General features: G+C 40.1%; 1 protein-coding gene across 3 annotated transcripts in view; it reads left to right on the top strand.

Annotated features, from left to right (window-relative positions):
- pan (transcription factor pangolin) overlaps window positions 1-26,385 on the top strand; it is a 135,125-nt gene that overhangs the window by 11,924 nt on the left and 96,816 nt on the right. For all 3 annotated transcript variants that reach the window (XM_089848753.1, XM_089848752.1, XM_089848751.1), the window contains exon 3: window positions 750-841. In XM_089848753.1, the coding sequence (XP_089704879.1) occupies window positions 750-841 (92 nt within the window). The remainder of the gene's footprint in view (window positions 1-749; window positions 842-26,385) is intronic.

The following is a 26,385-nucleotide window of genomic DNA, read 5'->3' as shown; positions in this document are numbered from 1 at the left end:
ATATTTTAAGAATTTACTGTAGTTTGTAAGTACTCTTTGTATTATTATTATTATTATATTTCTTTTTTTACGTTGTTTCCAAGGATTATATTTGGAAATATTTTTATAATAAGCTTGTTTTAAGGGGTTTTTCTAGGGGTTTGTGCCCCCAGGGACAAAAATCTGCATACTTATAGCGTCTCACTTTGAATATACTGTAAAGTAGAAACGTAAAACATGCTAGAGTAACTTTGCATCATACGATGCTTGCAATGCGCTGAATTTAAAAATTGAATGTTTTTATCGATTCATAAAATTGATATTTCGATTTTTTACTTTTGCCCTTATTTTATTCTGCGATTTTTGAAAATTTATATTTTTAAATCCGGTATGATGTAAACAAATTCTATGGATTAGGGATTATCCATTAAAATTGGATTAACGTTTGTTTAGATATACCTCTATATTATCCAATTATTCTAAAATGTCTAAGAAAAACCTTGACTTAAATGTTCAACATAATTATTTAAAACGATTCAAGTGGTTTATTTATTTATTTATTTATTTTTTTTTTCGAATTCAAAATATTTGTACAAACATTCCATTAAGATAAGACTTTCCAGGGATCCCTGGTAATAACAGGTTGGGCCCGTGATACTGACAGTACCAATTTAGCTGTCAAAAAATCCTCCAAATAATCTACCAGATAATTTTTCCCCTCTTTTTCCCTAAAAATACTTAAAATATATATCTATATTTTTTTAAAACAGGGAAATCTTTCGAACCTCTACCACACGGTATCGGATATGTCGTCTCACATACCTACCCTCATCCAAATGGAACCCTGGGACCAGTGTCCATGGTAAGTCCAAAATAATCTTTCTTAACATTTACCTAAACTTTGTTATCTCTAGTAGTGTTTGGATTGAATTTATTGAAATCTTCCATGAATATTGACTTTGAATTGTAGTTTCTTTTTAATCTAGCTTACTAACAATAGAGATAGTTGAAGTAAATAAGATCTATAGGCTAATGGCAGCCCACGGTATTTCCTCGTAGAGCTTACTACAGAGTGCTATTACTATATCTACTGTATATTCATTGGAAGATTGGATATAAATTCATTCTTGAAAGAAGCGTGTTTTGTGTTCAGTTTTAACACGGCTTTTACTAAGCCATTACTATACCTGTAAAGATATCATCGCGGCCATTTTGGGGGTTCAATTTTGGTGTACTTTGTACTTTTTGTCAAACTCGTAAATCTTATACTGGGTTTTCTAAGGACCGTAATACTGGATAAGACCCCAATTATTTTACTTTTTTTTTTTACTTAAGAACATCCCAACGTTTTATTGGGACCCCACTTTTACAATGCGTGTCAAATTAATTCGGTTCCCATTTTTGTTCGGGGGTCGGGGTTGACATTCTTTTTCGCTATATAAGTTATAAATCATGAACTTCAAGCCTTTATCGCACTGTCAACTGACATTGTAAAGATCCTATTTTACCCCATTAGTTACTTGCGGAGATCGACTGTGCATAGTTGTCTCTAGGGGCATGAATTCAAAACTGTTGGGATGGATTTTGCGTGCTAAGTTTTGTTGTCGGGGTTGGTTTCAGGGGAATGAGCAAAATGCGTGAAGGTGGGGGTATCAGTGTTTGTAACGGGGGACTTGGAACGTTCGAATTGAGATGACTTTGAATTATTGGGACGTTTTTATGGGATTTATGGTATTTAAACTGATGACTTATCCCAAGAATTTTATGGCATTTGGGAGCAAATAGTTCAACTCTTTGCGGACTCCTCACTCAGTTTAGGGACCAATTTTAGATCTAAACTGCTCGTATGTACTTTGATGACCAATCATATTTAGTTGTTCTTTCGCACATGGGACCGACCACCTTCGGGACCAGTTCCATCGCCTTATACCCATAAAACTTGAAGTATACATTTCGATCACTTGGAAATACGCGTTCGACACATCCTCATTTGCCCTTCCACATCTTGTTTTAAACTCGAGATAAAAAAGCCCAATCCCAAGCAATTTTTTGGGCCCAATCTATCTTTTCAACTCATCTTGCAGGTCCGAGGGAGGACAGTAAGTACCACGGAACAGTGTTGCGAGGTGGAAATGAAAACTTGGCTTGTTTAGTGTAGGGAAAGAGAGTGGTGGTGTGGTGTGCAGGGTAGGGTAGGGTAGGTTTTTGAAAAAAGCTCCCTAGCCACGCTGGCACCAAGCAGCGGGAGTTGGCTGGGCTTGAAATTCAGGGGGACACGAGTGAACATTTTTATATATTCAATCCCGAAGCCCCAACCAACCAAGATGGGAAGGAAGAAAGACCGAGCAAGAGAGCTGCGGAAAGTTTTTTCTCTCGATTCCAAGTTTTCTTTCGCTCGCCTCCCTACTTCTTAAACTTTGCCCGTCTCTTCCTCTCCTCCCTCTTTTAAAGTGAAGATAAACTATCGTAGAACGTTAGTCATGTGACTTGAGGTATGTCCATGGGCGCCGCCATAACCTATCCTATTGGTGCCTGGCTTTGTTAATGTCTGATATTCGGATTCCTTATCAGTACATCGCGTCCGGTACAGCTTTGATTGAAGAATTTTACCAAACGTTGTTGGTGGTAACCTCGGGTATCTGATACCAAGATATGTATGTGGAAGAGAAAAACCTTTTACTGCAACCCTTTTTAAATATGGGGACAGCTTGATGTTAGGGTTAAGATGGGACGTTCGGATGGTATGACGACGCAAAGACGTTAAATTGGGCTTCAGAGTTACTAGTCCACCACCAAATTTGGATGGTCAGTGTTGTTTGAAGTCATAACTTAATTTTCGTCTTTGCTGTCCATATACCCATCAATCAATGTTCTGCACTGATTCTATTTTGACAAGGAGGACTCTTTGGATTAGTTAATTTTAGAATTGTTTGCCTTCAATCTAAGATATGTTTTGTTTAGTAATGGTCGTGTTCGATGTTTGCGGCAACATCACGCGTCTTTCAGACGTACGCTGTCTTTAACAACTTAACGGTAACTCCAGACTAAATAATTTAGCGCTTGTTTTACAAATGGCGGAATTCGCGTCATACCAACCCTGGTTCACTATCCCTTCAAGATCCCGTTTGAGTTTGTTCGTGCGGCGGAGTTTTTCGGAGAAAAGATTTTCCCCCAATTTTGGGTAGAAAAGGAGCTAAGGCTATATAACCTACCTCGCCTGGCTTCGTTGTCCCGTCGACTTAACCTGTTAGTCTTGATTATTGTTGGCGTCATTTTGAACGCCTAACGATTAATACGGCTTGACTGGCGTAAAGCTGGTTTTTTAATTCGACTCGCGAAAAGATGCAGAACTTTTTTTCTTCTTTCCTTCTTCAAGAAAGAAAGAAAGAAAGAAAGAAGAAGATAATATATTTTTAGAGCCTCGTTAGTTCTTGTCAAAGAATTCGTGTAGCGCCTCCTCGCGAGCGACTACAACCAAAACTTTCCCCTCGGCCATTTCTTGCCTGTTAAATGTTACGGATTTTATTAGATATAGCCGATAAAATCGGTCCGCGTCAGTCTCTCACCCTGTGTAGCTTCGCTTATAAGCGGCGTAACCGTAGAAGTGTGTTAAACTTGAAGTTCCCAAGTTTTCTAAAAGAGAGTTTAAGCATCCCCTATACGCGTACGTGTAGCCACCTTTGACAATGCAATGGTCTAATGCACTGTGGAAGGTAGCTACACGTACGCGTTTAGGGGATGCTTAAACTCTCGACACAATTTCTCAACATTTTTTACCATAATCTCTACTCAGTAAATTTGTATTTAGTCCCCATGGTTCGAACCCCTGCTACCCCTACTTCTCTCCTTTCTCTAACATGCTACAGCCAACGGGAATCATTTATCTCCTTTCTCTAACATGCTACAGCCAACGGGAATCATTTATCTCCTTTCTCTAACATGCTACAGCCAAAGGGAATCATTTATCTCCTTTCTCTAACATGTTACAGCCAACGGGAATCCTTTATCTCCTTTCTCTAACATGCTACAGCCAATAGGAATTATTTATCTCCTTTCTCTAAGATGCTACAGCCAATGGGGGTCGTTCATCCTTATCTAAAACTTTTCATATATCGTCTGATTAAGAATAGCTAACTCGATCATGCATCAGTAATACATGATCCGGTGAGCTACGGCTAAAGAAAGGGCGTTAATAAGGTGGTGCCATCTCGACACTGCATCCGACAAAATGGAAAATTTTCAAACTAAACCCGCGAATCTGTTACGTAGTCGTGTCTAATTAAGCGACTTACACCGACGTAAATATAAGATTATAGTCTAGTTTGAATGATTATTTAAAAGAAGTAAAAAACAAAGCGAGGTAAACTTCGGTTTATTGAGGTTCTGTTCGCGCTGATTAGTTCTTTCTGCTAAGATCGCGCCACACCGTATACGTGGGTATTTTATTGATGGCTCCTCGTAACTTTACACTCTACTGTCTAGGCTCTAGGGGATGTTTTTTTTTTATTTTTTTTATTCTCTCCCCTATTTTTTTATTTTTAAAGTCGACGTTTACGCGCGCTAAAAGGTAAATAATTAAACTGTCAAAGTTTAAAAGTGTTGAAATGCTACGCGGCTCTGTGTCTCCTTGCCTGACTTGCTGCTCCATGTAGAGCTAGCTCTCTTGCGCCCTAGTCCGAATCAAAAACATTTCATTTCTAATTCTAAATTGAAACCATCTTTATTTAGGACTGTGGGAATTTCTTTTATTTTTTGTCATCTCTCTGCCATCTTCGTGTTAATGGAGATAAACGGTTCCCGTTGGCTGTAGCATCTTAGAGAAAGGAGATAAACGGTTCCCGTTGGCTGTAGCATCTTAGAGAAAGGGGATAAACGGTTCCCGTTGGCTGTAGCATCTTAGAGAAAGGGGATAAACGGTTCCCGTTGGCTGTAGCATCTTAGAGAAAGGGGATAAACGGTTCCCGTTGGCTGTAGCATCTTAGAGAAAGGAGATAAACGGTTCCCGTTGGCTGTAGCATCTTAGAGAAAGGAGATAAACGGTTCCCGTTGGCTGTAGCATCTTAGAGAAAGGAGATAAACGGTTCCCGTTGGCTGTAGCATCTTAGAGAAAGGAGATAAACGGTTCCCGTTGGCTGTAGCATCTTAGAGAAAGGAGATAAACGGTTCCCGTTGGCTGTAGCATCTTAGAGAAAGGAGATAAACGGTTCCCGTTGGCTGTAGCATCTTAGAGAAAGGAGATAAACGGTTCCCGTTGGCTGTAGCATCTTAGAGAAAGGAGATAAACGGTTCCCGTTGGCTGTAGCATCTTAGAGAAAGGAGATAAACGGTTCCCGTTGGCTGTAGCATCTTAGAGAAAGGAGATAAACGGTTCCCGTTGGCTGTAGCATCTTAGAGAAAGGAGATAAACGGTTCCCGTTGGCTGTAGCATCTTAGAGAAAGGAGATAAACGGTTCCCGTTGGCTGTAGCATCTTAGAGAAAGGAGATAAACGGTTCCCGTTGGCTGTAGCATCTTAGAGAAAGGAGATAAACGGTTCCCGTTGGCTGTAGCATCTTAGAGAAAGGAGATAAACGGTTCCCTTGGCTGTAGCATCTTAGAGAAAAGATATAAATGGTTATTATTGGCTAGAGATGAAGATAAGTGGTTTCCATTGGCTGTAGCAAACCGTGAAAATAGTTATCATTTGTCCTAGCACCTAAGTAACGGAGATAATTGGCCTGAACGCCTTAGGGGTGAAACTAAAGGCTTCCTATTCGTACTAACAATTGCCTCAATTGGCCATAGGGCCTAAATGAATGATAAACGCGTATTTATTGTCTAAAATACCTTTAAAACATAATAATATATCCACATTAACATCTTTCAAAAAATATTTCTATACCCTTAACCATAACCATTTAATACCTCTAGTTATAAATACAAATTCCAATCACGAATTCCGGTCACACACGTCGTTCATTTGTTGCTAAAATATGGATAAAACATTTTTTTCAAACCACCCAAATTGGTTGGGGTTGGTGCAGGGGTCCCCATTTACGTTACGATTTAAAGGTTATCGCCTATAATATAATATTTTCTCGCATGAACAGTTCCCCTTACCATAACATAATAAAATATTCCCTTTTTCTTATTATTATTATATAGTGTTAAAAATGAATTCCACCTTAACTATAAATACCATTCCCCCCCCCTACCTAAAACTATTAACGTCTTGGCCACTATATTCGCCCCCCCCCCTTTCCTCTTTTGGCCTGTTATAAGGGGGGAATAATATTAAGTTAACAACGACAAGTTAAGTGTCAGTCAATCCGGGCACTAATTCCCAGTTGGTTGGGGTATTACTTGTAAGCCATCATTACGCTGGGAACTTATCTTATGCCGCATTTTCACCCTCGCGCCTCTCTACTCGGGGTTCTGTCGTCGCCCGGTCTCGCTTTTCTGTCTCTAATTATTAAACGCATTAGCGAATGGATGACGGGGGTTTTAACGCTGGATGGGGGGGGGGAAGTGCGATGAGTTAGTTAAAACCATATAGGGATTGGCGCGAAGGTCGGACGGAGAGTGTTATGTTGTGCATGCTCTGTTCAGGCTGTATCTCATCGGCTAATGGAGAATAATTCAGGTTATTTGGGTTGAGGAACGTTTGGCATTAGTTTATATAGGCTATAGGAATTTTGGTCGAAACTTAAAGGTAGTGAGTGTCGGAATATTTAACCGATGCGTTTGAATATTGGGTCATTCCACACCGATTCGAATGACCATGTTACCATGGGTCGGCCGATCTTAATAAAATTTTAACCACGTTAACTATCAACTATTTGATGGTGAAAGCCCAAATTTTAGCCCAAAATATTAATTAGAACCAAAAGTAGAGGCTTTTGAACAAAAGTCACGTTTTTAGGTGTGCGCCATGACCATATTCGTACCCCTAAGCATAATGTTGAATAACGTTTTTGCATTTTGATCAAACTTTATAATATTTTCAGATATAGGGTAATATAACCAGTAGATTTCAATAGTGCTAACGATATGTCTCTAACTTGAACGGTTCTCTCGCAAATAGGGGTCCATTTCAAAATTTCGAAGAGCGGGGGGTCAACTTTGAAGCAAAGCTCAACAAAGGCGTTAACTTCGATTTTTCAGTTTTTATAAGGTTTCGATAGCCCTATTTCTAGGCTTTAAAGTGATACCAGAATTGTTCGTGATATTTTGGTTCTAAGGCACAAAAAACGTAAAAAACCAAATTTCAAGTAAAACGCATTTTTAGACAAAAAATTTTTTTTTAATTGCGCGAGGAAAACCAATATTTAGCCATAAATAATACTTGTGCATTGTCTAGGCATATTTTGAGAATTGTCAATTTCCCTAAATATGCCTAGAAAGTTCCGATTTAACTTTATCGCTCTTCAAAAACCTGCTAAAGGAAGTCATTTTCTTCTTTTATGGCTGAGGCCACATACACGTCTTTATCGTATTTTGCTGTTACGAACTCTACAACAGAAATATCATCAAATGTAATTGTATTCACGTTGGCATCAACAGAAATATCATCAAATGTAATTGTGTTCACGTTGGCATCAACAGAAATATCATCAAATGTAATTGTATTCACCTTGGCATCAACAGAAATATCATCAAATGTAATTGTATTCTAGTTGGTATCAACATCCTCATCTATTGCGACCATAACATTTGTGCTGAACGAATCTCGTGCAAGTCTGTACATTTGTAATTCACTGTGTGATGTGGAAATGAATTTATGGTGGCTTCGAGGGCCAATGACAGTATTAGCCTTGGATAGATTTTCATCAAGAGATAGTTGAAGTTTAACATCCTCTTTCAAAATGTAAAAAAAAATTAGTACAAGAATTCTTCTTGCTGGCCATTCATAGAATGTTTTGCAAGGAAGCACGACATAACAATACCGTCACAGGGGCTTTTACCATGCGAATAATCAAAGGAATTCCATTCTGCGGCTAGTCAAAATCCGAATAGTGGAAACCTAAATCTAGCATATTGTTTGCATTTTTTGTATTGCGAAGCATCTACATCGCTAAAGCAGTGTAGATGTGTGAAGTGTGGTAAAATTACCTTAATGTATGATATTATAGACTTACTGAAACAGTTAATGGTAGAAGCTTGTATTGTCATTTGCCCTAGAAGCCACCACTCATTCCCAACTCACACAGGGAATTACAAATGTACAGAATTTCAAGTGATTCGTTCAGCACAAATGTTATGGTCGCAATAGATGAGGATGTTGGTACTAACGTGAATACAATTACATTTGATGATATTTCTGTTGATGCCAACGTGAATACAATTGCATTTGATGATATTTCTGTTGTAGAGTTCGTAACAGCAAAATACGATAAAGACGTGTATGTGGCCTCAGCCATAAAAGAAGAAAATGACTTCCTTTAGCAGGTTTTTGAAGAGCGATAAAGTTAAATCGGAACTTTCTAGGCATATTTAGGGAAATTGACAATTCTCAAAATATGCCTAGACAATGCACAAGTATTATTTATGGCTAAATATTGGTTTTCCTCGCGCAATTAAAAAAAATATTTTTGTCTAAAAATGCGTTTTACTTGAAATTTGGTTTTTTACGTTTTTTGTGCCTCAGAACCAAAATATCACGAACAATTCTGGTATCACTTTAAAGCCTAGAAATAGGGCTATCGCTACCTTATAAAAACTGAAAAATCGAAGTTAACGCCTTTGTTGAGTTTTGCTTCAAAGTTGACCCCCCGCTCTTCGAAATTTTGAAATGGACCCCTATTTGCGAGAGAACCGTTCAAGTTAGAGACATATCGTTAGCACTATTGAAATCTACTGGTTATATTACCCTATATCTGAAAATATTATAAAGTTTGATCAAAATGCAAAAAAGTTATTCAACATTATGCTTAGGGGTACGAATATGGTCATGGCGCACACCTAAAAACGTGACTTTTGTTCAAAAGCCTCTACTTTTGGTTCTAATTAATATTTTGGGCTAAAATTTGGGCTTTCACCATCAAATAGTTGATAGTTAACGTGGTTAAAATTTCATTAAGATCGGCCGACCCATGGTAACATGGTCGTTCGAATCGGTGTGGAATGACCCTATTGTAATTGTCAACTTGTCGAAGAGAGAGAGGTTTTGCGCACTGAAATAGAGTTTGGTTGACAGGTAGATTTTAAAATTATTATCCGTAGATTTTATCAGATTTCGTTTCGTGACTTTGGAACATTTTCCGTGAAATTTGGTTCCAATGTCACGTGATTGTAACATATTCCGTGAAATTTGGTTCCAATGTCACGTGATTGTAACATATTCCGTGAAATTTGGTTCCAATGTCACGTGATTGTAACATATTCCGTGAAATTTGGTTCCAATGTCACGTGATTGTAACATATTCCGTGAAATTTGGTTCCAATGTCACGTGATTGTAACATATTCCGTGAAATTTGGTTCCAATCTCACCTGATTGTAACATATTCCGTGAAATTTGGTTCCAATCTCACCTGATTGTAACATATTCCGTGAAATTTGGTTCCAATCTCACCTGATTGTAACATATTCCGTGAAATTTGGTTCCAGTGTCACGTGTTTGAAACATATTCCGTGAAATTTGGTTCCAATCTCACCTGATTGTAACATATTCCGTGAAATTTGGTTCCAGTGTCACGTGTTTGAAACATATTCCGTGAAATTCGCTTCCATTTTCACGTGATTGAAACATATTCCGTGAAATTCGCTTCCATTGTCACGTGATTGGAACATATTTCGTGAAATTCGCTTCCAATGTCAACAAATTCCTAAAAATTACGATGTTGATTTGCGAAGTATTATTTAAAAAATAGAAAAACTGATGTTACATCCTGCAAAAGACGGTCATTGTTCTTTAAAAAGTAAAAATAAAAAAATACGCAATGTCCTCTGTAGTTACATTTACTTGGAAATTTTCTTAAAAGTAGATTTAGCGAGCCATTTGGTGGCAACAAACCTGCAAAATCGGCTCGTAAAAATATGAGGGTTCATTTTTCGTTTGGGAAGGAGATGCGCAGCAGTACCTACTCGTCCTCGGTAGTATCCTCGTCGGTCGTAGTACGCGTTCGGGGATCAAATTCTCATTAACGCTTTTTCACCCTCCCAACGTTTTCGGATCATTTTTTAAGGGCAGAAAAAATAGGAACACGTTTTTATTTAACGTTGATATATTGCTGGAAGGCAAAAATTAAGGTAAAATAAACTCGAGCTATTTAAACTGCAGACTAGAAAACCAGGTACCCCCCCCCCCTCCTTGCGCCCAGGTTAGAAATAACTGTGGGAGGATTCTTTTCTCAGATATTTTGAAATGAAATTTCTTTCCCAAAAGACTCGACTCGTTAGACTAGTTAAATCTAGAGTTATTTAAATTCCTCCCCCCCCTCCGGTTTTATTGTCCTCTTACACGAGTGGTATTGGACAGTTTTTTCAGCTGAACAATTGCTCGGATTATACCGAAGTACAGCGAATTCAGTGGCAAATCAATTTTGAGCCGAAAATATAATTTCTATCATGGCATTTTTGCCCTAAGGGCATTTGTTTTCATGTTTTGGTTAGTGTTTGAACGATGACCCCTTCAATTTAATTAATTAGGACACTAAAAGACAATGATTTCTAATTTAATTAAGGGGTCATCCGTGAAACACATAAATCATAACTTATTTATGGGTGTCCTTTATTCAGGGTTCATACAAACCTGGAAAACCTGGAAAAATCAGGGAAATAAACAATTGACAAAAACCTCAGGGGGAAATCAGGGAAATTTGCGTCAAACAGGGGCCGAGTAATTAAGCAAAATGTTCATAAACATTTTCTCCATAGGATTAACATTACACTAAACTTTGGAGGCTCATAACTCTGGTTATATTAGAGATACGGGGATGTCCTTTGATTCTGCAATAGCCATATTTGCTCCCCTCCTTCGTTAACATTTGCTCCATAGGATACTCCATATACGGGAAAAACCTGGAAAATTCAGGGAAGTATATGGGGAAAACCTGGAAATCTCAGGGAAATTGGTTTTCTAAAAGTTGTATGAAGCCTGTAAAAGAACATTGTCCAATAACTCAAGTACTTGATATACAAAGGAGGATTGATACCATTTACAACAGGAGACCAGGCTACATGGTATCGCGCATTGTCCGCCAAGTACCCTGACCTCCTGGTGTGTAAATGGTATCAATCCTCCTTGTCTGAAAACTATGTATAAGCTTTTCAAATGCACTTCCCACCCACCGTCTTTTTTTAAGTTAATTATCGATGTAAAATAGTACAGGGAATTTTGCCCGTCACGTGGCATGTATAAACGCGCCACCAACTGAGCTCAGTTACCCGGTTAAGCTTGCAAACTTAAAAATCTTGTCGGGATATCAAGGCGTGGGATGACTGACTTAGACTCGGACTCCTAAATCATCATCTTCGCTACGCTTTTTCCCTTCGTTAACCTTGGCGTATCCATTCCAACCCCTGTACACCACCCCACCCTGGTGCACCCCAATGCACTCCAGGGCAAGAAAAGGCGTACGGGTGTAAGATTTGCATCCCTTCAGTTCAAATAATTCTGGTGGATGTATATGCAGGGGGTCAAAAACGATCCCGGTGGTCACACCCCTGCTGGGGTCAGGGCGCCTAGCGGAACAACTCCCCCTTGGCGGCGGTTTTTTAGCAAGGACATATGGATTCTGCAGGCGTTTGCTGGGATTGTGGACCTTTTCCTTGGTTCCTTTTGATTATTTTGGCTAACATCAGGGTGTTACTTCACTAGACTAGATTTAACAACCAAATTATTCTAATTAGGACTAATTAAATAAAAAATTATAGCAGGATATGTCAGTTACTTATTTTTTTCTTAACTTGTTTGAGATGGCCGACTCATGGACAATACAGAGTGTTTTTGATAAGTCTACCATAAATTAAGGGGGATGTTCTTTGAGTCGAAAATGTAAATTCTATCTCCATTTTTTCGTTAATTTTACGGATTAATTAAACTGATTAAGGCAATGATATCTAATTTAATTAAGGGGTCATCCCTAAAATACCCAAATCATAAACTCGAAAACAGTACTGGCCCGGACGGCGAAATGGAGGTAGATGTTAGTAATACTGTCACGTCAGTGAAAGTACGAAGCAAATATTTATAAGTAAAAATAGCTTTATTCAGTCTTTAAACGTAGGTATTCAGTGAAAGTACGAAGCAAATATTTATAAGTAAAAATAGCTTTATTCAGTCTTTAAACGTAGGTATGTAAGTACCGGCTGTAAGTCGTACTTGACGCGGGGAGATGTACCCTTAGTAGGGGCTGAGCCTTGGGCCTTATCCCTCTACTAAGAGCGGAGAAGCTAGAGAGTATAGCAGGGGCTGGACCTTAGGTCTTATCCCTCTGCTAGCTATCAGCTAATGCTTCCCTCAAGCCAGGGCGAAGCGGCCTTTTATACTCTCCTCGTATGCCGAGGGCGAGGGCAATTTAGGAAACTAGAGGACACGTTCGCACTGGCTTCTCAATCTATTCCCGACAGCTCCCCATATAAAAGAGCGCCGGCCCGGCGATCAACATAAAAACAGTAAAAATACAAATATACATGGAAAATACAAATATACAAGATGAGCATGCGAACACAAAATTTAAAATTTGGAATGATTAAATGTATTTAATTACGCGATAGTATTAATTTAAAATGAGAATGATTAAAATATTTACTCAGTATTGTTTATAGTTTTGCAGTTTATGGTATTTATTTACATGGTTGTTGAGCGAAGACTCAGCACTGTAAGTTCGTCGCGAATACGTTGGCGAATGGTCAGCATGTCTTTAGCGGAGAAGGAGAAGTCGCGGTCAGCGATCGCGTGTCGCGCAAATTCGATGCAAAAAACACCGCTGTCGACGCCGTTCATCTGTCGCGGTAAAGTCGGCGGAATGGTATCGAAGTCCTCAAAATTGAGGCCGAGAATCCCGCGTTTGGAAGATTCGACCCGGAGAAACGACGAAAGTTCGTTAAGAAGTTTGTGGTTGGGGGGAAAGGAATCTAAATGAAGGAATTGTTGTCTGTCGATGTCGATAAGAATGAGACTCCAATGGTTGAAGCGTCGTACCGGGATAAAGAGCATAGAGACACCGAATAAATCTTCCACGTGTGACACGCATAGTGAAGCTTTGTTGATGCCATGTTGATGGAGAACGGAGTAGAAACTGGACGGGAAGAAGTAGGATGGTCTAGGTGAGTGTGAACGGAGCAACTGGAAGTATTGGTCAATAATTTCCGGCGTGAGGCAGTGATCGTTAATGTTGGCACAGTTTTGATGATTGATAGGTCGTAGAAATTTAAGGTCCCGATGAATTGTAGAAGATGATGGTAATACTGGGTTGATTTTCATGATTCGTCGAATTAGTTGTTTTCGTTGGCGTTTGGCGTATCTCATCTTAATAGTAACTACTTGTACCGTATCGGTCAGGAGATGTGCGGAAGCGAGTCGATCGGCGAAGTGTCGGTGAAGAAGTGATGGTTGGAGAAATGGAGCTGGTGCCGGTCGTGGGACAACTGTATGGTATTGAAGATGGTTCAATTGCAGGAGCGTCATTTACCGTAATTGAAGAAGCTGGAGAACCCTCTGTACAATAGAAGTGGGTGACTGGCGAGTCGTCAAAGTGCACCCTCTTTGTCGGTTTTGGCATTGAAGTTGGCAATTCTTCTCGCGGATGGTATGGTTTCAGTCTTTCGGCAGATACGAGATCGGTTTTCGTGCCGGTGGAATCCATTATCTCAAAGTTATTGGGCGCGGTACGGCGTAAGATACGGTAGGGTCCGCTGTATTGATGAAGCAGTTTTTCAGAGCGACCCGGAATCCGTCGGGGGGTGCGCAGAAACACCAGGTCCCCTTCAGTAAAAGTGACTTCTCGGCGGTGTTTGTCAAAGCGTTCCTTGTCCTTTGACTGGGCTAATTGTTGTCGTTCGGCGGCGATATTTCGAGCCCGCTGGGCATAAAGGATGTTATGGAAGCCGAATGGAGTGTTTAGCTTAGCCGCAGGTAGTTCGAGGGCGGCATCCACGTGTAGATCGGCTTCGTAGCCGTGTAAGAGAAAGAAGGGAGAGTATCCCGTAACGCTGTGTATGGAGGTGTTATAGGCGAAGACCAGGTGGGGTAAAAATTGGTCCCAGTCGTTGTGTTTTTCCGACACATATTGAGACATCATGTCAGCGAGAGTTTTGTTAAAACGTTCTGTGAGGCCATTAGTTCGAGGATGGTACGCTGTAGTTGTTTGATGTTTCACGCTAAAAAGGAGAGTGATTTCTTTCAATAGGTTGTTTAAGAATTCTTTTCCTCTGTCTGTAATGAGTTCTTTTGGGGTTCCGAATTTTAAAAATACGTTTTTCATGAGAAATGATGCTGCCTCCTCCGCCGTTCCCCTTGGGACCGCGGCCGCTACTACCGTCTTCGTACAATAGTCCGTGCAGACGAATATGTGCTTGTTCCCACTAGTAGACTCGGGAAAGGGGCCAAGCTTATCTATTCCGCATCTTTCAAAGGGTTTGGTTGTTGGCGGGATTGATTGAAGGAATCCCGCTGGGCGAAATGGATATATTTTTTGAGAGTTGCATGGTATGCAGGAACTAACGTAGTTTGATATCTGATTTAGCATTTTAGGCCAAAAGAAGCGTTGTCTAATTTTTTCCCATGTGCGGCGGAAGCCTAAGTGGCCTGCGGTGACGTCATCGTGTAGTGCATGTAGGATTTCTTTCCTGATTTCTTTAGGGGCAACCATTACAAGTTTGAACCCGTCTTCGGTTTTTACGCGGCGATGAAGAATGTTACCTAGGATCTCGTAGCATTTTGCCATTTTCTTAACATCTTTAGAAGGCGAAGAATCGGGGCTTTCTAGGCAATTTATTATCTTTGAAAAAACGGGGTCCTTTTGTTGAAGGTTACGGATATTGAAATTTCGGAAACGCTTGAGTGTTTCGGCTTGGTTTACTGCGGCAAGCAGGATAGGTATTTCTTCCTTGGGGGCTGGATCGAGGGGAGCTCGTGACAGTGCGTCAGCATCCATATGTTTACGTCCATTCTTATGGGTTATCAGAACATCGAATTCTTGTAATTGCAGGGCCCAACGGGCCAGCCTCCCATTTGGGTTCTTCACTGATTTTAAATAGCAGAGGGCGTGATGGTCTGTTACGACTTTGAAGGGTCGTCCATAAAGGTATGGTCGAAATTTCTGGGTGCCGTATATTATCGCAAGGCATTCTCTGTCAGTAGGGCTGTAGTTTTGCTCAGCTTTGTTTAGTAGGCGGCTAGTGTATCCAATTACATGCTCACGCCCATCTCGTCTTTGTTTCAAGATGGCACCGATGCCGTATGCGGAAGCATCGCTATGTAATTCAAATGGTTCTTCAAATACGGGATGAGAGAGAATCGGTGATGAAGTTAGACGTTCTCTTAGCGTTTGAAACGCTTCTTCTGATTCGGGGGTCCATTCAAAAAGTGAGTCTTTTGTTGTAAGGTCTGAGAGAGGTTTTGCGATGGATGAAAAGTTATGGATAAATCGACGGTAATATCCAGCGAGTCCCAAAAAGCGTTGTATTTCCTTGACGTTGTTTGGTCTGGGAAATTTCTCAACAGCTTCGATTAATCGTGGGTCGGGATACACTCCCTCTCCGTCGATCACGTGTCCCAGGTAGCGAATTCTGGTTTTAGCGAAGGAGCATTTCTCTGGTTTTATTTTTAATCCTGCCGTTTGGAGGCATTTAAAGACGTTTTCCAAATGGTGTAAGTGTTCCTCAAAAGTACGGGAAAAGATAATGATGTCGTCTAAATAGGCGAGAGCTACTTTCCACATGAGAGCACCAAGTACTTTGTGCATGAGACGTTGGAAAGTACTGGGAGCGTTGCATAGGCCCATTCCCAGTACGTTAAACTCATATTGGCCATCGGGGGTGACGAAAGCGGTTTTTTCTTTGTCATCCTCGTGTAACTCGACTTGAAAATAGCCTTGAGCCAAATCAAGCGTTGTGAAAAGGTTTGATCCGGAAAGACGATCCAGCGTATCGTCAATGCGTGGCAAGGGATGGACATCTTTCTTGGTTACTGAGTTTAATTTTCTCCAGTCTACGCAGAATCTTATACCTCCGTCCTTCTTTTTTACCATGATCACTGGAGCGGCCCAGGGCGAACAAGACTCCCTGATGATGTTATTTTGGAGCATTTTGTCTACTTCCTTTTTGATAGTATCTCGTTCCGTGATAGATTTACGATAAGGTTGGGATCTGACTGGTGATGCGTCCCCCGTGTTGATTCGGTGCCGGACCAACGACGTACGTCCGAGATCTCCGTTGTGACGGGAGAAAACCGTGTGATATTTTTGAAGCATGCTTTTTAAGGATGATAATTGCGACTCGTTAAGGTGGTCTCCGAAATCCAAGTTATCAGGCAGGGTTTCATCCGGGCTAAAGGTCTCGTCAAGGTAGTTTATGTCAAGAACCGGGTAGCCTTCACCCACAAGTGTTTTTTCAGGTAGAATTATCGGTTGTTTACCGAGATTTGCGACTCGCAGAACGCCTTTACCCTTGTTGAAAGCGGTTAAGGTTTTACAAACTAAAAGTTTATATCGGTCAGCGGTGTCGCGGGATTGTTCTACGAGTAGTGTTAAGTCGTCGTGCTTGCACGTAACTTCCAATACTATTTCTGATTCAGGTGGTATCACAGTATCCTGTGCCAGCCTTATTTGTACTGGACCTTCAATAGTGGGTGTAGTTGCAAAGGAGAGGAGTTCGTTCTGAATTTGAACCGTAGATTCTCCAAAGTCTATTACGATTTTATTGTTTATGCAAAATTCTAGCCCGAGTAGTAGGTCATACGCGAAGTCTTCAATCACGTAAACGTCAATCATTTGTGTGGACTGCCCGAGCTGGACAGATGTTTGAGTTTTCCCGAGAGGTTTAATGTTCTGACCATTGGCGACTCGAAACACGATATCGGTTGCAGGGCTGACGGTCAGCCCCAGGGACGCGGCTTTTTCTCGACTTATTATGTTTTTAACGCTTCCCGTATCGAAAATAATGTTGACCGGGTGATGAGAAATGTCTAATGATGCTGAAAGTTGAACTAACTGATGTGATGATTGAATAAAAAGTGGGAATTCTTCTGGGGTCGACAAAGGGTACTTCCCTACATCCTCCGCCGGCGGTCGTTTCCCGAACCGTTATTCGCGTTTTGGGTTTGATATCCCGGTTCACTGCGATAGGGTGAGTCCGAGCGATTTCTGTTTCCGGGGTTTGGGGAAGCTGCTCGCTGGCTCGCGTTGTACGGCGAGGGGCTACGGCCCCTATTAAATTGTCGACTGTTATTTCTGTTATTATAGGGCGAGGGGCTACGACCTCTATTAAACACTTGACTACTTGTTCTATTAAAGTCCTTTCTTTGTTGGAACGAAGGTCCGCTACCCCGAATATCGCGTGCTGGGGATGGATCTCGCCACGAGCGGTGCGTAGTTTGGCGTTGGTCTTGGCAATAAGAAGCCCTGTGGTCATTACGTCCACACTGTGAACAATTGAGGCTTTTCTGCATCTTTTCTATATCTGTATTAAGATGCCGATTTTCATCTCGTAATCTACGTTTTTCTTGGTTAATTTCGAGAATTTCGTCACGTAGCTGTTCATTCTCGTTTGTTAGTTGACGTACTTCCCTACGTAATTGGGCCAGCTCCTGCTGGTCAGCGGAATTATAGGGAAATGCAGTCGTCGCGGCCGATGAACCAGGGACGTTGCCAGCTAGGGCCGTAGCAAGGACGTCGATTATTTTGTGGTCACCATGAGACAGGCTGTCCATGGACGATGATAGGAGTTGTATATTGCTGAGAAAGTCAGCTGTCGATGCGGGTTGCATGAGAACAATCTTCTCACGTAAATGAGGTAAAATACCTCGCAAAAGGTGGTGGAGTTTCTCTGTCTCGGACATAGAGGGGTTTACCCTCGAACAGAGATCGATGACGTTTCGATAATACGTGACCGGAGATTCACCGGGCATTTGTTTGCGAGACAGGAGTTCGTTGAACGTGGCTAGTGAATTTTGGCCAAATTCAGCCTTTAAGGCGGCTTCCCAGTCGAGCCAGGTGAGAGCGCCTTGAGAGGAAGCGGCGCTCTGAAGGCGTATTTTAGCAGAATACCAGGAAATCGCTTTTCCCTGAAGAACAGTTGGCAAAATGGCTATTTTTTCAGCATCATTTTTGCCCGCGAGTACTTGTTTAAAAATGGTCAACCAATCGTGAACATCGTGAATAGCGGGATCGAATTTCGGGGCATCCCGAGCGAGATTGATGGCAGCAACGGCAGCGGCTACGGCTTGAGCGATATCGGCGGAAGTCGCCATACTGGAAAGTATCGTTTCTGCAGCAGGGGTTGATTGCAACGGCAAATGTATCTTTTGCGCCGGTGCTGAGGTTGAACGACGAGCGCGTGGCGGTTTAGTGTAACCGTAGAATTCGGGTACCAATTTTCGGCACCTCCGTGAGCTGCGGGGAACTGGAACAGTCGGCCGGAGATGAATATTGTCCGCGAAGTTAGCTTCGAAATCGGCGGGTAACGGTGAGCTTAAAAGCGATGTGTTGTCCGGAGACCAATAAATTTCAGTGTCCGACGAATCGGTGACGGAGCTAGAGCTCATAAGCCAAAAATGATGCCGATATAAGGACGGGCGGATATGCCCCGCGCCTCCACCACTTGTCACGTCAGTGAAAGTACGAAGCAAATATTTATAAGTAAAAATAGCTTTATTCAGTCTTTAAACGTAGGTATGTAAGTACCGGCTGTAAGTCGTACTTGACGCGGGGAGATGTACCCTTAGTAGGGGCTGAGCCTTGGGCCTTATCCCTCTACTAAGAGCGGAGAAGCTAGAGAGTATAGCAGGGGCTGGACCTTAGGTCTTATCCCTCTGCTAGCTATCAGCTAATGCTTCCCTCAAGCCAGGGCGAAGCGGCCTTTTATACTCTCCTCGTATGCCGAGGGCGAGGGCAATTTAGGAAACTAGAGGACACGTTCGCACTGGCTTCTCAATCTATTCCCGACAATACATTTTCGACTCAAAATCGCTGAATGTTTTTTGAGAAACTGATGTTTCATTTGTAAAATTTTGACCCCTATACTAACGACCTTTTTTGATGAAGTTCTATCTGTTTTACAAATTAGTATAAAAATGACAATGACACGCGTAGGAGTCAAGGTTTCTTAGAAGTATAAGAGCCTTAAATTTCTATTTGAAACAATTTTACGACAAGTGCATACAGAGAATAATAGAGTAATTTCAAATTGACAAGGATATAATGAAGCATGACGCCAAATATGCGAGTTTCCTTCGAGACAACGACTTAGTGTTATCAAGAAGTGATATCTAGTTTATTAGGGAGAAGGTATGAGATGCCTAAGTATTCGCGCGCCATAGTCCCAGTCCCCCTTTCAAAATACAGGGGGGGACGTAAAAGGAGGCCGGGCTATTTCGCTTCTCCTCAGTCGGAAAATATGACTGTAAGTTTCGTCATTCTTGTCGCGCTGACGTGAGTTTTCAAGAACCAATGAGATGCTGATTGTAATTTAGAGGCGGCGGGGATTAACTCCGGACCTACGTTTGTTTGGACTGGAGATAAAGCTAGATTATAAATGTGGCGAATTTATACTTCCTCCCTAATAAACTAGATATCACTTCTTGGTGTTACTTTAATTTGTAATGAGACGTTTAGATTAGTGAAGGAGCGCGTCACCGTATCCCGGCGTGTTCTAATGGCTCGCTGTTCTAGTGTATATTCCAGTATACTTGCATCCATGGGTTGTTTGTTCTGGCTTCTGTAAGAGTTGGGTCTCTCTCCTCTCTTATCACAGACCCTAGAAGTAGTTTTGACTGCGTTTTATAGGCTATCCACGTGTAAGCCATCAAAACGCAGATGTCCAAAATTTACCACCTTTTTTATCGCCTCTCTCTCTCTCTCACTCACGCTCCCGCTCACTGAAAGTTCTACTAAAACTGAACTCAAGGCATATCACATCCTCTTGGAGAGCGTCTTCTTCGCCGGAGATTGCCTGAACTTTGAACCCCTCCAAAGCTCATGTTTTCATCGTGTTACGTAGTCTGCTAGCTTTCTGGGATCATGGCATCAGGGCTAATCGTGAAATAGTGTATATGAGAGAGGGGGATTGAAAGTGTAAGTTTATAGTTTTAGTTGTTAAAGGGTGGAATAAGGCTTAAAATAGGCTTAGGTCAAATTTCTTATCTTTTTTAAAAAGGGGGTTCGATATGTTTGTGCTAATTGCATGGGGCGTAAGTTAGACTACTGACTGATACAGGGGCATCTTGTTTATCAGAAATGTACATGTATTTTGATATTTTCAAATTTGTGATAGTTAATAAATTGGTAAAGTTTAGTTGTTAGAATGTGGAGCTCTGTTTTCTTTATTTTTAAACAAATTACGTATTTAATGTTTTGCCTGGTTTATTAGAAATATGTGTTTTATATTTTCAAATTTGTTATCGTAAAATTGGTGAGTTTAGTTGGTGGGATGTTGAAATAGGCCTAAAGTAGACTTAGTTAGCCTCTGATGTTTGCCTTAATTGGAGTTTGATTGATACGGGGACATCTTGTTTATCAGATATTTTTGATATTTTGTCGTTTTAAAATTGGTGGGTTGATACGAAGGAAGGGGATCTAGTTTTGCATCGATGATTTGAGTTTAGAAGAAGGGGTATGTATGTTTCGGAATTCGGCATTGAGAGCGTCATAATTTGACCTTGTCGGCCGAAATGTGTCTCCCGAGAGTGTGTTTGGTAGGCGGGGTTGTCGAGTGTCGCGGCTGGAAGGCGTTCATTAAAGGGAATATTACTTTCCCTCTCATCCAGATCCGCGTGTTCACGAGACTGTGACCAGTTGTTGCCTGTCACACTTTGAAAACCGTCATTTAACACGAGTCGCTGGAAAAAAATCCCGATTTTGAACCAATTTCTTTTTTTCCTCGTTTAGAACGTATAATTAAATGGCCAAATATGCAAATTATATTGGCGTTTGTCATTAAATGTAACTTTTCTTGGAGAGTCTGGGAAAATTCTGTTGAAATATGCTAATATGTTAGAGAAACATTTTTTACCCCTGTTCATTAAAAATATATCAAATTTGTCATACTATTTATTGGTTAGGAACTCTTTGAAATTTTAAATATGATGATTGGGAAAATTAGATTTTTTTTATAAATTTGGGAATTATTAGAGAAACGTTTTGCAAATCTGGGAAATGTTTAGAGAAATGTTTTGCAAATCTGGGAAATTTTTAGAGAAATGTTTTGCAAATCTGGGAAATGTTTAGAGAAATGTTTTGCAAATCTGGGAAATGTTTAGAGAAATGTTTTGCAAATCTGGGAAATGTTTAGAGAAATGTTTTGCAAATCTGGGAAATTTTTAGAGAAATGTTTTGCAAATCTGCGTGGGAATTATTAGAGAAATGTTTGCAAATCTGCGTGGGAATTTTTAGAGAAAATGTTTTGCAAATCTGCGTGGGAATTTTTAGAGAAAATGTTTTGCAAATCTGCGTGGGAATTTTTAGAGAAAATGTTTGCAAATCTGCGTGGGAATTTTTAGAGAAAATGTTTGCAAATCTGCGTGGGAATTTTTAGAGAAAATGTTTTGCAAATCTGCGTGGGAATTTTTAGAGAAAATGTTTTGCAAATCTGCGTGGGAATTTTTAGAGAAAATGTTTTGCAAATCTGCGTGGGAATTTTTAGAGAAAATGTTTTGCAAATCTGCGTGGGAATTTTTAGAGAAAATGTTTTGCAAATCTGCGTGGGAATTTTTAGAGAAAATGTTTGCAAATCTGCGTGGGAATTTTTAGAGAAAATGTTTGCAAATTTGCGTGGGAATTTTTAGAGAAAATGTTTTGCAAATCTGCGTGGGAATTTTTAGAGAAAATCTTTTGCAAATCTGCGTGGGAATTTTTAGAGAAAATCTTTTGCAAATCTGCGTGGGAATTTTTAGAGAAAATGTTTTGCAAATCTGCGTGGGAATTTTTAGAGAAAATGTTTTGCAAATCTGGGAAATTTTTAGAGAAAATGTTTTGCAAATCTGGGAAATTTTTAGAGAAAATGTTTTGCAAATCTGGGAAATTTTTAGAGAAAATGTTTTGCAAATCTGCGTGGGAATTTTTAGAGAAAATGTTTTGCAAATCTGCGTGGGAATTTTTAGAGAAAATGTTTTGCAAATCTGGGAAATTTTTAGAGAAAATGTTTTGCAAATCTGCGTGGGAATTTTTAGAGAAAATGTTTTGCAAATCTGCGTGGGAATTTTTAGAGAAAATGTTTTGCAAATCTGCGTGGGAATTTTTAGAGAAATGTTTTGCAAATCTGCGTGGGAATTATTAGAGAAATGTTTTGCAAATCTGCGTGGGAATTATTAGAGAAATGTTTTGCAAATCTGCGTGGGAATTATTAGAGAAAATGTTTGCAAATCTGCGTGGGAATTATTAGAGAAAATGTTTGCAAATCTGCGTGGGAATTATTAGAGAAAATGTTTGCAAATCTGCGTGGGAATTATTAGAGAAAATGTTTGCAAATCTGCGTGGGAATTATTAGAGAAAATGTTTGCAAATCTGCGTGGGAATTATTAGAGAAAATGTTTGCAAATCTGCGTGGGAATTTTTAGAGAAAATGTTTGCAAATCTGCGTGGGAATTATTAGAGAAAATGTTTGCAAATCTGCGTGGGAATTTTTAGAGAAAATGTTTTGCAAATCTGCGTGGGAATTTTTAGAGAAAATGTTTTGCAAATCTGCGTGGGAATTTTTGGAGAAAATGTTTGCAAATCCGGGAAATTTTTAGAGAAAATACATGGTTTTCAGACTAGGAGGATTCATACCATTTAACCGAGGAGGCCAGGCTTCAGGTGTTACACAAGGCTAGACTTCGTGACGGAGCCAGACCTCCATGTGTAAATGGTACGAATCCTCCTAGTCTAAAAATTTGTATGTATTGTGGAGAAACGTGTGAATTATGGCCCCTTAAAACAAGGATATTTAAGTATAATATCTATCTTTCAACCCTGCGCCGCTGTTATACAGTATATACATAAAGTATATCTCATAATGTTTCTAACCCCGAGCTTGCCATCCAGCTAGTTTGGTCTGAAATGAAAACTAAACTAAACTACACTCATCATGTAACACGAGCGCAACTCAAATTGAAGGGGGCACCCATAAGACCCAACTGTGAAAATATTTTCTCGCTAAAAAATACTGTATAGAACGTAGCAGCCAAAGGAAGGGGGTTATATGCCAAAAACATTAGCAATAAATAATCTTGGCCGGAAGAAGCATTTTCTTCTTTTTTAAGAAATGTATGTAGCTTGCTTGAGTCTTTCTATTTCTATATCTTTAGCATCTGGGAACCCACAGGGAGAGACTTATGCGGAAAAGATATGCCTCTTTTTTGCCTATAAATGGTCTTTTACATTTTTCAACTCTCATAACGTAGAAATGGCACCCCGGCCTAGCATCCGCGTAGAATTTACGCTACTAAACCCGCTCCCTTGCTATATCAGTAGCAAACGTAGAAAAGACTGTTTTGTTTGGTATGAGTGTCACGTCCTTCCGAAGCGGAACAGAATTTTATTTTTTTTTATCTTTTATAAATTTTTGTTCGTTAGTAAATGGTTAATACTGGGGAAGTTGTCGTCTTTAGATTGAATAACTTAGCAATTCTTAGTTGTGTTTATTACAAATTTGCAACGGAATTTTGCGAAAAGTCGTATTAGTAACGCCGTTTTAATGCTTGAAATAAAGAAGAAGAAAAGTTCGAATACCGTTATAAGGCAATTTGTTTACGGTTTCTCGCTTGTGTCTTCCTTTTACAAAATAAAAAGTTGTTACATTCGATACGACGTGTCTTGAAATATTAATTTATGTCATCTGATGGCTTTCATGCCTATGTACACACACCCCCTTTCAGTTTCAGGAAGTTTCATCGCGCTTTTTTTTCCCCCGCCAATCATGAATGTATACTTTGCATTAATGATTGTGTACATGCATCGTTTCATGGCTAGAAGGATTGATACCATTTACACCAGGAGGAAAGGCTACTTGGTACTGCGCTTTGAACGCCAATAAGCCTGGTGTAAATGGTGTCAATCATCCTAGTCTGAAAACTATGCGTTATAGGGTTCGTACAAATCTGAAAGTCCTGGAAATTTCAGTGAGATAAATTGTTGGCTAAAAACTCAGGGAAATTTATAATTTTTAGTAAAATTCAGGGAAATTTGTGAGGTTTGAGTAAGTTTGCTCTGAAGAACCACTCTTGCAGTTACTAGGTTGTCTTGCACCTGGAAAAGTCAGGGAATATATGAAAGAAATGCATGGAAATCGGTTTCCCAAACTCATCTTTGCAAGAAGGATATTTCTTAAAGTAAACTTATTATATCCTAGCAAGTAGCGATATCTAGTTTATTAGGGAGAAGGTATAAGTATTCGCGCGCCATAGTGCTGCAGTCCCCCTTTCAAAATACAAGGGGGGACGTAAAAGGAGGCCGGGCTATTTAGTCTCTCCTCAGTCGGAAAATACCTAATTTTAGTCATTCGCATCGCGTTGACGTGAGATTTCAAGAACCAATAAGATGCTGGTTGCAATTTAGAGGCGGGGATCAACTCCGGAGCTACGTCTTTTGGACTGGAGATAAAGCTAGAAATGTGGCGAATTTATACCTTCTCCCTAATAAACTAGATATCGCTTCTTGATCCTAGTCGTGAAAACTTAAGCCTTGTCGAAAATAAAATTAACAAGCCAATATGGAATGACTTGATAAATGCTTTGACCCAAGTATTTTATCTACGATTGCAAACTAAGGTTCTAATAAGCGTAAAAAACCGACAAGGAAAGCGACTCGAATGATGGTGGTATATAGTGTAAAGAGTGCGGACTTCTGCGTGAGTTGCCTCTTTCTTTCTTTTTGGCGGGACGTATATTCAACAGTTAGAATGCGTGTCAACGCCACAGCTCTACTATAGTCGATCACTTACAATTTGCAACGTTACTAAACGTGTTACTACCAATTAAATCATGTTATAGTTTAGGGCAAACTATGATTGACTTGAGAATGTATTCCAATCGCGATATACCCCCGTTAATCCAGTGTTTTTACGTCAAAGGCGCTTTAGTTGGTATTGCATACATACTTTGTATACTAGGGATTTAGAATGGGAATGGGTGCACTGCTGTCACACAGCGTAAGTTCCCGCTACTGTGTCGTGTTGGGGTGGAAGATCTATTTTTAATGTTCTGGAATATTTGGCTTTCTTCACCCTCTGTTTTTTCTTCTTAGTGTCGCCTCGCCTCCACCCACGCCTTCCTTACTTAATTCCTCCTAAGCGAGATTATTAGAAAATGGTGTCGCGCTGTCGACGACCAAGTAGTATATTTCTTCGGTTGTTATCTCCAGTTTAAAATCCGCTCCTGCAACGGAGAGACACTACTCCAATTTAAAAGAGAAAATCCTTGACTAATTGTTTTGGGTGATGTGGTATTTATTTTTTTAAAAAAATGTACCGCGATTAGGAGCTCAATATTGTGAACGTAATAGCTCTGTAGATAATCACCATCACAGCAGTCGAAGATTGTTTAGTTAGTTCAAAGGTTGGGCTGATAAGAAAACAACTAACTGATTAGGGATTTTAAATGTTTTTTTAAGATTATTGGAGATGGGGTTTGGGTGAGAAACGCGAGATGTTTTTAAGGTTAGTTCCTTAATATTTTTTGAATGGCTTATTTATAGGGATGCACCGATATATCGGTTACCGATTTATCGGCCGATATATCGGCCCATCTTTTTGATATCGGTATCGGCCAATATCGGCTTCATGTAAACCGATATTTCCGGGAAAAAATTGATAAGAAATAAGGTACTCTATGAATACTAATTGAAACACATCACACAAATTTAACCCCGCAATTTAACATTTCCCTTTAAAAATGCAAGGTTTTCCACAATCTCAGTTTTATCCCATTGTTTACGACTTTGAGTAAGTAATTTCCCTAGTTCCCCATACCTCCAACAAACAATCGAAGTCGACACTGACGCTCTCTAATGCGTTTGGTACGTGTCACTATTGTACACTTTGAACTTTTCACTTGTGGTCCATAAGTTTGCTTATAACGCTACTTCTTGTTGAACAAAAAAAAAGGAGCTGCATTTTTACTAAAAACCAAGCAAGGATTTAACTTAGAGCACACCATTTTTAAAGAAGGCGGTTAGGCTAAAATATGTAGCGGTACCACATTAAACGAAAGAAATGTGACACATATGTCTCTAATAACAAAGTAAAAACGTAAATGGTCCTAAATAAGGTTGATTCTACTCTTGGAAACGATAT

Source organism: Phalangium opilio, unplaced genomic scaffold (assembly GCF_054372755.1).
Source record: "Phalangium opilio isolate 3A_F unplaced genomic scaffold, DU_Popi_V2 ptg000082l_1, whole genome shotgun sequence".
NCBI classification, from domain to species: Eukaryota; Metazoa; Arthropoda; class Arachnida; order Opiliones; family Phalangiidae; genus Phalangium; species Phalangium opilio.
The sequence above is the reverse complement of the archived record's forward strand: the minus strand, read 5'-3'. Positions and strand labels throughout refer to the sequence as shown.